Source organism: Calonectris borealis, chromosome 30 (genome assembly GCF_964195595.1).
Source record: "Calonectris borealis chromosome 30, bCalBor7.hap1.2, whole genome shotgun sequence".
NCBI classification, from domain to species: domain Eukaryota; kingdom Metazoa; phylum Chordata; class Aves; order Procellariiformes; family Procellariidae; genus Calonectris; species Calonectris borealis.
In genome coordinates, this window is record NC_134341.1 from 2,567,526 (window position 1) to 2,579,505 (window position 11,980).

At 49.2% G+C, this 11,980-nt stretch overlaps 1 protein-coding gene and 1 long non-coding RNA gene across 2 annotated transcripts; one reads left to right on the top strand and one right to left on the bottom strand.

Moving 5' to 3' along the window:
• Positions 1 to 4,151: 4,151 nt before the first annotated feature.
• Positions 4,152 to 9,331, bottom strand: LOC142073754 (uncharacterized). Its single transcript, XR_012670461.1, has 3 exons — positions 9,291 to 9,331; positions 8,327 to 8,723; positions 4,152 to 4,194 (listed from the first exon to the last, which is right to left on the bottom strand). It is a non-coding gene; the product is annotated as an uncharacterized LOC142073754 (long non-coding RNA).
• LOC142073746 (keratin, type II cytoskeletal 6A-like) lies at positions 6,561 to 11,010 on the top strand. The gene is made up of 9 exons (XM_075133891.1): positions 6,561 to 7,064; positions 8,082 to 8,296; positions 8,844 to 8,904; positions 9,085 to 9,180; positions 9,429 to 9,593; positions 9,812 to 9,937; positions 10,173 to 10,393; positions 10,677 to 10,708; positions 10,814 to 11,010. Exons 1-9 carry the CDS (start codon positions 6,561 to 6,563, stop codon positions 11,008 to 11,010), a joined length of 1,617 nt encoding a protein of 538 aa, XP_074989992.1.
• Positions 11,011 to 11,980: the final 970 nt, after the last annotated feature.

Consider the following 11,980-nt stretch of genomic DNA (forward strand, 5'->3'; position numbering starts at 1 on the left):
CTCTGGCATCGGCACCACGGCACGGACACAGCGAGAATGGCAGCAGACGAGGAGGGGAACGGAGCAGCCAAACATGGCCCTAACCAGACAGAGCCGCGGGAGGGAGGGCAGCAGCAGCAAAGAGGGGTGGACACAGGGCGAAGCGCCCAGTATCTGCACGTGCAGTCTTTGCACATCGAGGTTTCCCTAGCACACGCAAATACCTCACTAAATACCCTGGCTGCTCCGCTGGAAGGGCTGTTTCGGGGCCTCAGCTTCATTTTGAATGAACCTGAGGTCTTCCAAGGTGCCCGCAGCACCCAGCCCCCCAATTCCCATCCAGCCCCCCGGGGAGGTTTCAAGGACCCGCCTGGACGGAGGGTTTCAGCCAGGCTCCCGCGCTGTTCCCGGGCTCCCTCCTGCGGCTCCGTGGGCATCCCCTGGCTCTTGCTCCCTGCCAGGCTGTAGGGCCAGGCACGACTCCTGGCAGCAGCGGCTGGGAAGCACCCAGCCGGGTGGGAACCCAACCCCAAAGGCAGGACCTGGAGCACGAACCAAGGGCGAGGAAAGGGGCCACGGCAGGCGGGGAGCAGATGAGGAAGGACCCGCAGCCCATTAGGGATGCCGTCCCAAAAGGAGACTGGTTGGTGTCCGCCCCTCATCCCCTGCAACTGGGGGTTGCACCCCAGGGAGGGAGAGAAGACGGGGGGCATCAGCCATGTCCGCAAGGCAAAAGCACCTCATGCACGGCGTGCCGGAGCGCTCGCCGCAGGGAAATGCCTGCGAGCTCCCGAGTCAACGGGACCCCGCACACCCCTCACGCTGCGCGGAGGTGTGCGAGCACCGGACGATCCCCATGGCGTCTCCAGCAGGTGGGGGCCCAGAGCAAGAGAAAGGCATGGTGCCGCCCTGCCGGGGCTCGAAGCCCTGCGGGTCCCACGGGGGGGCCAGGGTGGGGCTCACGCCCACGGGTCTCCCCTCCGGCGCATGGGAAGGAGCAAGGAAATGATGGCTTGGGGAAGTCGGGGCAGCCCCTTTGCACCAGAGGAGGTTTTGTGAGGGGTGAATGGGTTGGGCTTCATTCATTTAACAGTTTGCATCAGTTTTCAAGCATCCGACCACGTTTCTTAGACTGTTTTAAGGAAATGAGTGAAGCTTGCAAAGCAGAGGCATTTGTAACAGGCAGGGTGTCCCAGTGGGCTATTGTTGCTAAACTGTATTTTGTTGTTTTTTTTTTTTTTAAATTATTGAAAATGTCAAATATAAGTTTGTTTCGGTTTGGTTTTTTTTTTAACAAAGTGTGCACGTGTTGCTGTGCCGCCAGCCGCACTGGGCCACCACCAGCACTGAGCCCTCCATGAAACTTGTCTGTGCTGCCAAGCCCCTACCCACCCCCGCCGTACCCGGGCATCCCTGCAGGCTCCGGCGGTCTGGTGCCGCTGTCGGGTCCTTCTCCTGCGGTCTGAGGGTGAGGATGGTGCCCAGGTAAAAAAGCACTGAGCAGCTATCGGTCTCTGTTCTGTTTCCACGGGAAGTGTTTTAAGAGCCCACCCTGGCACCTCTTCTCTGAGAAAGCAGACAGGAGGTGCAAAAAGTAATCTTCTAGTTACCTTCTTCTGATCTGCAGAGACCTGGAAAACTCACGTATTCAAGTCAAACTTGACAAGTAATTTTAGCTGCAACTTAAACATTAGGTGAAATATATTTTTAAAACCAACATCTAATTTCAACGTTTCCTAGGGGAATGTTCCTGTCTCTGGAATGCTGAAACGTCGCTCCCTCACATTTCCCAATCGAGACTTTGCAGCTTTTTGACTCAAAAGCAGAATTTTCATCAAAGAAAATTATTTTGTTTTAATTTGCAAATGGTTTACACAGCCTGCAAACGAAATAAGAGACGAAATGGCTGCAGGGAAGGTAACACAGGGCGCAGCAAAACCAGCAGTGGAACAATATTCCCAGCTGCCATCTGTGAGGCACGTTCAGCCGGAGTGTTGCTATTTAAACAGGGCAGCAACATCCCGCTGCCCAGAGCGGTTGGGGATCGGAGTCCGGCTGCACGCAATGCCAAGCGCCGCGGGACAGCAGCGGGGACCTCTGGGCTCACGTGCAGTGCAATATCCACTGCATGGTAAATAAACATGAGGCCCCATAAAATTGGTGCACCGTGACTGGATACGCTGGCCGGGACACATGAATAATCCTTTTTTATCTTACCGACTCCGAGAATAGCGTTGTGCGGATCCAATTTCTTTTAATAGGGAGAAATTAAACTTCACACAAGTGCTACGGCTCTTTGCAAGGAAACTCGAACCAGGAGCAGCGCTCGGTGCAGGATGGAGCTGAGGGACATGCCACGTGCAGGCAGAGCTGATCCGAAATAATGGGACTTTCCAGCAACACCACTTCCAGGGCTCGGTTTTCTTTATCGGGAGAGAAGACGTACCCTGGGGCCATGAGAAAGGACGAGATGCTACAATACTGCTGTGATAACCTTCAGTGTTGAAAGATCTTGCTTTCCACGTGGAGCTCGGTAGACATCACAGCCCCAGCAGCCCTACTCAGGGCTTGAAGACAGGCTCAGAAAGCGTTACAACACAATTTGGGATATTTAGGTTTCTTCGGGTACCACCAGCTAAGCACCAGTGTTGCAGGCAGAATAGGATAAAGGAGGTATCAGCTCATACCCACCTAAGGTCAGCGGCTCTTTCAAGATGCAACAAGCCATCGGGGGAAATGAGACCTCCCCACTCCGTATAAAGCATCTGGCAACAACAGCAATAATGAAGGCAAAGTTATTCCAAAACCCTGGGCTGTATCGGTGTCTCTGCGCTAGCACAGAAAACAATTATCTGGAGAAAGCAGGTCACACCTACACTTCAAAGTCATCTAGTAGTTATAGCTGACTGGCCTCCAGATACCGCTGGGAACAGGCTCAAAGGACTGCAACACCCATCACGGGGCAACACCTATGGGAAAGCTTCTGAGGAGTTCATCCTAATTCATCCCTTCGGGAAATGAGATTCACGGACCCTCGCCTCCTGCTCAGGAGGTCTCTCAGGGGTCCCCGTCCCCGCAGCACAGGGATGCTGCGAGTTGCGTGGTCCCCTGTGGAAAAAGCTCAAGGGTGACCAGCAGGACTTCATTAACTTGGGATGAAATAGTAAATTACGGTCAAAATGAGTAGGGTTTGAATTTAGGTTAGCAGCCCAAGTTTAACCCAAAGGCTTTAATTTAAGCAATTAACCTAAATTACAGCCTTGACTTTACTGATAATTAAACTGAGATTAGGTAGCACAGGTGAATCAACCCAAGTTAGTAAGACATGCTCTTATTTTACAAATACATGTAATTTTGCAAACAAAACACACAGAGGCACTTCTAAAAATTTCAGCTTTGTCTGAGAAAGAGCATCCATCATCAGACGAAGGCTTCCGAGGCGGATGCTGGAGAGGAGCAGCGGTGCAGAGAGATGGAGAGGAGGTGATGAAAAGCTGTTGGAGGTATCCCCTGTTCACCGGCTGGGTACACAGAAAATGGTTCAAATTTCTCACTGAAGGGGTTGGAGTTGCCTTTATGGCCCTGATAGAGTCAGAACTCACTTTCCTAATCTCAAAGGAGAGTTATTACCTTGATATCAGCATGATGCCAGAACCAAACTCAGCCAAGACTTTAGTCCCAGGTTTACAGCATGGTGTAAAGGGATCTCCTGCCTCTTGGTCTGGGACTTGCACCCGCCGCTGCCTGCCCCCTCTGCTCAGCCCGATAGGACGAAATGAGGAGGGGAAAGGAAGAAAAAGGCTTCGGAGCCTGCTCAACCTCGCAGACGGCCTCTGCCACGTCAGGGAGTCTCTCACCCGGCGGGACCTGCTCAAACGCAGCTCCCTTTGTTTGATTAGGAGGAGAAACTGGGGAGCAGCTTGAGTGAGCACAACCATTATCCTCTGGTGGAGGAGAAAAAGTCCATATCAGAGCAAGCTATCTGCATCAGAGCACAAATTCACTACGTGCCTGGAGCTGCAGGGCGCCCAGGAGACACTCCCCCAGGAGCTACCTGGAAACCCTGTGTTTCACCAACAGAGCAGGGTGGGGGCCCCCCTTGCCATCACCCCATACCCCAAACCTGTAGCTACAGCTCCTTGTGCTCACAGTTCTGCCTTTTGTAATTACCTCTCAAATTCCTTCCAGATGAGTGGCAACCGCATCACCTCCACCCTAGTGCAAATGTGAAATGGAAAGAAATTAATTTCTTTTTACTTGGTTGGAGGAGCTGTATTATTACTATTATTAACAATGGACTCCAACGCAGTTGGCGTATTCTTTAGCCAAAAAAGACAAGTTTCATATGTAAAAGGAGCCTGAGGGGAAAAAGGAAAGTACTGACGCATCACGCTGTTAGTAACCGAGGGTGGGTTTCAGCCTGGCTAACTCCGCACACTCTGAGTCAGCCACCTGGTCTACCCACATAGTGGTGGTGAAGGTGGAAAGCCATCTTCAGGGGCCTCTCCATCCACCTACCTTAGGATCGGAGAATCTGCTATTCGGGGGCGATCTCCACTGACTACACAAGAATCCAGAAAAGCTTTCGGATAGTCAAAGTTACGCGAGATCGATAGTACCCGAGAGAGCAGTTCCCAAAGAAGCCATAGGCATTTAAGAAGGCTGGCAGCTTGCACCTGCCTTTGAATGTCTTGCGACCTGGGACTTGCATCTATATGAATCGAACACGCTACGTGGGGGGGAAATCAGTCTCATGCATTCAAGTCATGACATCTGTCAATTGGTGGGCAAAACCCTAAGGCTGATCAATAATCCACTGCCTTTCGGATGCAGACCTGTTGGTTCAATCCATTTACTTCCAGTTCCCACGGGTGCAAACGTGCGGACAGTCAGACCCAATGAGACCAAAAATTGCAGGATTACCCCTTCCTTACAAAAAAAAGCTCAGTCTTGTAATAGACACCAAACCAAACTAACAATTGCTATTTATTCCCCCCTTCTTTTAAAAACTCAATTGCAAACGCGATCCATCTGAAAGAAAGCAGCTGGGGAAACAACGGGGACCCAGGGTATTTCTAGGAGTTTCCTTTACCCTTGCGAGACAGGGGCAGATCGAAGCACAACACCCCTCCACCGTGGTGATTCCTCAACGTTACGTTATTCCTGTACCGCAGCCAGCAGCTGCTCAGACTCGCAGACAACACGGGAGGAAGCTGTTCGGGGGGGATGCGTTTGCAAGTTCACTCTCTTGTATAAATAAATTATGTATGAATCATCTTTTCCTGAACAACCCGAAACACAACGAAGGCCAGAAACACTTGCTGTCCCTCAAAATGAATTATTTTTCACCTTTTTCTATTTGACTTGCTACTCAAACTGCCTGCCATGCTAAACGCAAAGGGCTGCGTTGGTACCTGCAGCTGCGAAAGGGAAGATCCAGGATGTCTTACTGTGTCCAGCCTGCTGTGGATCTGGGCAGAGGGAATCCTGCAGAGCACTTTCCTAGTGGATTCAAGCAGGATCACACTTCCAGATGTGCAGTGCTGAAAGAGATGATTAAATCTTTGGGAAACTACGTCGTGTTTATAAACTGTGAGTAGGGAACAGCCCCCGAGCACTCCATTTCCATAGAGCCAGTGGATTCAAAGCAGTTCCCATTCCCACAATCTTTCCTCCTTTTTTTTTTTTTCGGTTTGTTTGTTTGTTTCCATCCTGCTAAAATACCAAAGTCCAACTCTTCGAAGCCGAGGTACTAGCACAACTATTTGTGATAGAGCTCAAGGGCAGCTGTCAAAATCCACACATGAACAAAAGACCGTGTCAAAACATTTCATTTTCATTCGTGTGGTTTTTTTAGTGACAGAAGAATAGGTCTGCAGAAGCAGGATTTTCAGAAGGGATCAGCTCGGGGAGCTGAGCCTTTATAGGGATGGAAGCAAAACTATTTCTGCAGATATATTGCGGTGGCATAGAGGGAACTGCAGTACACATCACAAAAACCCAGGACAGAACAATTTACTGCAGGGCTTGCAGTGAACACTACTCTGCCCGACACAGATCCCTCTCCCAAAACACACGGGACCGTAACTTTTCAAAGCCCTACTTGTGAAGAGAAAAGGGGCAAAAGCAATCCCGAGGGATGAAGTTTTCAAATGAGAGAGGTGTTGAGTGACAGGCGTTTTGAACGGTGTTTTCCTCCCTGTGCCCAGCGTGACTCACTGCAACTTTCAAACGCTTTGATATGGCAAAGAGTCTGGCTGTCTACAAAGACGGCAGAAGGCGACAGTTATTCCCAAACAATACCACTGTTGCTCAGAACCTGGCTATATTATTTCAGAAGGGCGTGTGTGCGGAGTGAGTTCACTCTCCAGAATGCTGTTGGACATGCCAAGCCTAATTAATCAGAAAGATGATCCACCTCATCAAACCCATCCCAGTCTCATACATGCATAAAAGGGCTCTCCCGAGCCCGTGGAGAGCACAGGTTCATCTTTCTCCTTTCCCTCCTACTCCTTGCTCCAGGCCAGCACCTTTGCGCCTTTATTCTTGCTGTAGCATCCATCCCAATCCAAAAGCCAGAAATGTCTCGCCAGTCCACCGTGAGGATTCAGAGGGGAAGAAGTGGCTTCAGCGCTGCTTCGGCCATCGTCCCAAACACCTGCCGCACCAGCTTCAGTTCACGCTCTGTCACCCGGGTCGGAAACTGCAACGCCGGCAGCGGGTTTGCTAGGGTTGGTGGTGGCTTTGGAAGCAAAAGTCTCTACAATGTTGGTGGATGCAAGAGGATCTCTGTGGCTGGAAGGGGTGGTAGCTTCTATGGATCTGCAGGTTTTGGTGGTGGCGCTGGTAGCGTGTACGGTGGTGGCTTTGGCATGCCAGCTAACCTTGGCTATGGATATGGTGCATTTGGTGGTGGCATGGGTGGCCCTGGATTCCCAGCTGGGGGCATCCACGAAGTCTCCGTCAACCAGAGCCTTCTGAAACCTCTCAACTTGGAGATTGACCCCAGCATCCAAAGGATCCGAAAGGAGGAGAAGGAACAAATCAAAACCCTCAACAACAAATTTGCCTCCTTCATTGACAAGGTGAGACATGAGCTTCCCTAAATATCTTGATTTTTTTGATGGGGACTCTTTTCTTAGCTGCTTTCTGAGCACATAAGCTGATCAAGAAGGAATAGAAGTGAGGAATGAGACTGGAAGATGCCCAGTCCCCGGAAACTCCAGGGAACGGTACCTGCTACATAGTGGTTGCTATGAATTAATCATCCAGTATTCAAGGTCCTCCTCATTTGCTGCTAGACATCTCATAGGCAGTGGACAAAGAAAGCTCTGGAAGACAATCCCATCCTTCTGGAGATGTTGGGCTCTCTCCATTGAGCATTATAGGAGTCTTGATAACAGTTTTTTAGATGGTTAAAGTGAGATGCAAGCAACCCATCTAAAATGACCACGAAAGGAATCACATGAATTGGCACTAGGGAGAAGTAAGATTCTCATTGCTTGAATTTCCTCAAAGGCACTTAAAGCGATCACTGCAACAGCACCAGCATGTTTGGACTGTTAGTTCAAAATAGCAAAATCTGACCTGACGCTGCCTGTCCACTTCATTTCCTTGTTAACTGTATTAGATGCACAAGAGCATCTGCTCGATTTCTGCTCTGGCTGAGCAGCTCCTCTTTGGTTTCAAGCAAAATGCTACAGTATTTTGGATCTTTTGTGGGGCTGGGGAGCTATACTGAAGAAATGGCACTTTACTATTGTTTTCTTAATAAGAGTGCAAACCCTGCTCTGCTCCTCATTTGATTTTGCATGCACTTTTCACACAAAATGCATGCACTTTGTCTTGATTTAGCAAAGCAATGAAGGGGAAGCATGGTGCAAGAAAATCAGTAGTCATTCCAGGGTTTGTTTGCAATACTGAGCAGGGTCCCTGCAGTCAAACAGCAAATTCCTTATTCTACCAGATGAGAATTTGGCTATGAAAACCAGCTGGAAAGAGTACTTCACCACCTCAGCTAGTAGTGAGATCCCACATTTGCAAAGAAAGCTCTCCGTAATTTCTGCTCTTTCAAAACATCTTCAGGATATTTCTGCTTGCAGGTCCGATTCCTTGAGCAACAAAATAAAGTGCTGGAAACCAAGTGGAGCCTGCTTCAGGAGCAGGGGATGAAAACAGTTAGGAACAACTTGGAGCCGCTTTTTGAGACTTACATCAACAACCTCAGGATGCAGCTGAACAGTTTGCTGAGCGACAAGGGAAGGCTGGAGGGAGAGCTCGTCAACACACAGTACCTGGTTGAGGATTTCAAGAAGAAGTAAGTCTATTGAGCTAGTGGTCTACTCACCTAGGTAGGTGCAGCCTTTCTCCATTCAACGTCCTTAAGCCAACTGGGGGATCCAGGAGAGTCCGGGACACGGGAATTCCTGACAGTGAAGCTTGTGACATTTTCTCAGGATAAATGGTAACGGAGTAACAGATCCAAGTGCACAAACATTTAGGGAGTAATTTAGAATATGATCAAAGACTTATTAACTAAATTACCTACTGAGAAAAAAAAAAAAATTACACAGTAGGTCTGAGAGTTTCAGGACAGCACGCTTAATTTGCTTAAGACAGGCAGAAGGAGTATGACTGATGGCCAGAAAGAGGAAAAAAAGAATAGATTCTTCAAAATTTTTTTGATGTACTTGTTTTAACTAGTTTAGCCTAGGAACATGCTCATGGTCTCTTATTCAGATGCTCTGTAGGAGAAAAGAACATCGTATGCAAAATGCTCTTAAAGGAAGTTCATTCCAGCAAACTAAAATCACCTCCGTCTGTTACTTGCCTAAACAAATGCTCCTTCTGCCTCCCTCCATTAGGTATGAAGATGAAATCAACAGGCGTACAGTTGCAGAGAATGAATTCGTGACACTCAAGAAGGTGAGAGGAAATTACAGAATACCATCTGATGACTATTTGTAGAGCTCTAATCACCTATTCATTCATATTCCAACAGCTTTTTTAATGGTTTCTTCCCTGGACTGTTATTGCAGAGATATGCGTGCTCCTGACTTGCTAATAAGCGTTTAAAACACATTACCTAAACCTCTCCTCCTCCAGGATGTAGATGCTGCCTACATGAACAAGGTGGAACTACAAGCCAAGGTAGATGCGCTGACTGAAGAAATTAATTTCCTGAGAGCCCTCTACGAAGCAGTGAGTACAACCACCTCCCAAGACATTTCAGCCCTCCGTTAAGAGCTTCCCTCCCTCTTTCCCTCTGAAAGCCTGTAATTTCTTCCCCCAGGAGATGCTAAATCCTTTACCTCTTTAGAGTTACACCAACCGTCTTAGCTGTTTAGATAACAATCTGTAGCCTCTCCCAGGTCTGCACGCTCATCTGAAAGGATGAAAAGGCATCTCTCAAGTGAATTAGCTCACCTAAGCCCCTGTGCACTTTGCAGGAGCTGTCTCAGATGCAGACACAGATCTCCGACACCTCTGTCGTTCTCACCATGGACAACAACCGAAACCTGGACCTGGACAGCATCATCTCGGAGGTCAAAGCGCAGTACGAGGACATCGCCAACAGAAGCCGGGCTGAAGCAGAGTCCTGGTACCAAACCAAGGTGAAGAAACTGGGGGTTTCCGTGCTGTTATCTTCATGTCTTGTCTTGAACAGATAAAGACTGACTCTTCCAAGAAAACCTTCTCAAATACTGCACCTTGCACAGCAGCACTCCAGCTGCTAGTCTGGGCTCGAGGAGGGACCCATGCTTTCAGGCACCTGGGTTACTCCAAAAACGATGGATTTTACCTTGGGTGATTATTCCTCTCTCCGTGACAGTACGAAGAGCTGCAGGCTACGGCTGGCCGGCACGGGGACGACCTCCGCAACACCAAGCAGGAGATCTCCGAGCTCAACCGCCATGTCCAGCGGCTGCGGTCTGAAATCGACAGCGTGAAGAAACAGGTAAGAAGCAGCAAACCCCCCGCTTTTAACCAATTTACACCCTCACTTGCAAGGGAGAGGAAGGAAAACGTCAGGGGCAAGTTCTGCTCAGTTTGATCCTTTTTTATCAAAAAGAGAAGCGTCACTAAAAATGGTTAAGCTGATGGTGCTGGAATAAGACCTTGTGATTTCACGGTAGGTAAAGAACAAGTCCAGGTCTTGTATGGGGAATTTGACTGGGGTTTCTTTTCTGTAGTGCGCAAATCTGAAAGCGGCCATCACGGACGCTGAGGAACGTGGGGAGCTGGCCCTCAAAGATGCCAAAGCCAAACTGGCCGAGCTGGAGGATGCTCTGCAACAGGCCAAGGCAGACCTGGCCCGGCAGCTCCGCGAGTACCAGGAGCTGATGAACGTCAAGCTGGCCTTGGACATCGAGATCGCGACCTACAGGAAGCTGCTGGAGGGCGAGGAGTGCAGGTGGGTGGGAAACACAACCCTTCTAGTCCTGATGTTGGAGAGGCAAAGCACTGCGAGCACTGGCGATGCTCAGCACTTCTGAAATGCTAATCAGGGCATTAGGGGGCGGGGAGGGGGGAAGATTGTCCTAGCTAATGGAAATAACATTGCGGGAAGCATCCCCGAATTATGCCAAGTTTTTATTTTCTACCCCAAAGGTCTCTAGGAAATGTACCCTATTTTTTTCCCCGACTATCAACAGACTTCTTATCTTCTTACCTTGTTGTGTTCCGTCCCCTAACAGGCTGGCTGGAGATGGCGTCCCAGTGAATATCTGTGAGTATCTAAAATATATGCAATTACCTTATTTAAGCACTGGTGTGTCTCTGCACCAAGAAGCCAATGCCCAGAGAAATGGAAAGCTTTTCCTTCTCCTTGCAGCCGTGACCAGAACAACTGTGGGAACGGGATACGGAGGAGGGAGCAACCTCAGCATGGGAGGGGGAATCTGCAATATGGGGAACAGCTTCAGCTGCGGAAGCGGTCCCGGGGTTAGCAGCACCACCCTCGGAGGCGGCAGCAGCTCCAGCGTGAAGTTCGTCTCAACCTCCTCCACCAGAAGAAGCTACAGAAGCTAAAAGTTCCCTTTCAGATGCCTTCACTCGCCAGAAAACACCTTAACGCTGGTCCTTTACTAAAGCATAGTTGGGGTCAACAGAATGAGGGCCACCTAAACCCTATGTCTTGTCGCACAGGAGCCTCACTTTAGGAACTCTCTCTCAGCTGTGTTGTCTAGCACGCATCGTGTAGGGCTCTGCTATTGAGCATGAGTCCAACTGTTTTAAATTTGCAACTTGCTTGTTACAGCTCAGCATTTTTTGGCCGGATTTTGTATATAAAATATGTCCCATGACTGTTTGTCTCTCTTCACTTTCTGGTGTTTGTCTAATAAAAATGCATATGTGATTTATTCTATTTTGTGGACCTTTTAATTAAAGACATGGAACAGCAAATGCAAATGCAGATAACAAGCACTTTTCCTAGGGCCCTGCCCAGTTAAAGGCGCAGATTTTTGCTCCTCATTCCCATTTCCTGAATCTCTCCATTAGCAGCCAAAACACACAGGCACAGCAGAGCACCGAAGGGCGGTTTGCCATTGATTTCAACGTTCTCCCCACCGTGCAGGTAAAACACCTGGAAGCTAAACACAGGGCATGCCAAGGCAAGAGCCGGGCACAGGGGAAAAGGTCTAAGATTCATTTACTACGCAGCTTCCAGCCAATACAACATCCAGCAGCCTGGCTCCCAGGGGGCACAAAGGGCAGTGCCAAGTGTGTGATGTACCTGCATAAACTTCTAACAATAGGGAACTAATTACTAGGGGAGTCAGAGCAACCACCCGACTTGTTCAAGTGTATCAGTCCATCTCAAAACCCCTTTTACTGTGAGCCGTCTCACTTAAGCGCAGGTGCCAGCAGTGCGAACATCTGCCTGAGCGGGTTGAAAGTGCTCCCTTTCCGGCCACACTGTTTTAGGTGTTTCTCTTGGGTCTTGATGCTGGTGTTCCCTCTCCTTTGACTATAAGCAGGTGGAGGGTCTGGTCCACGT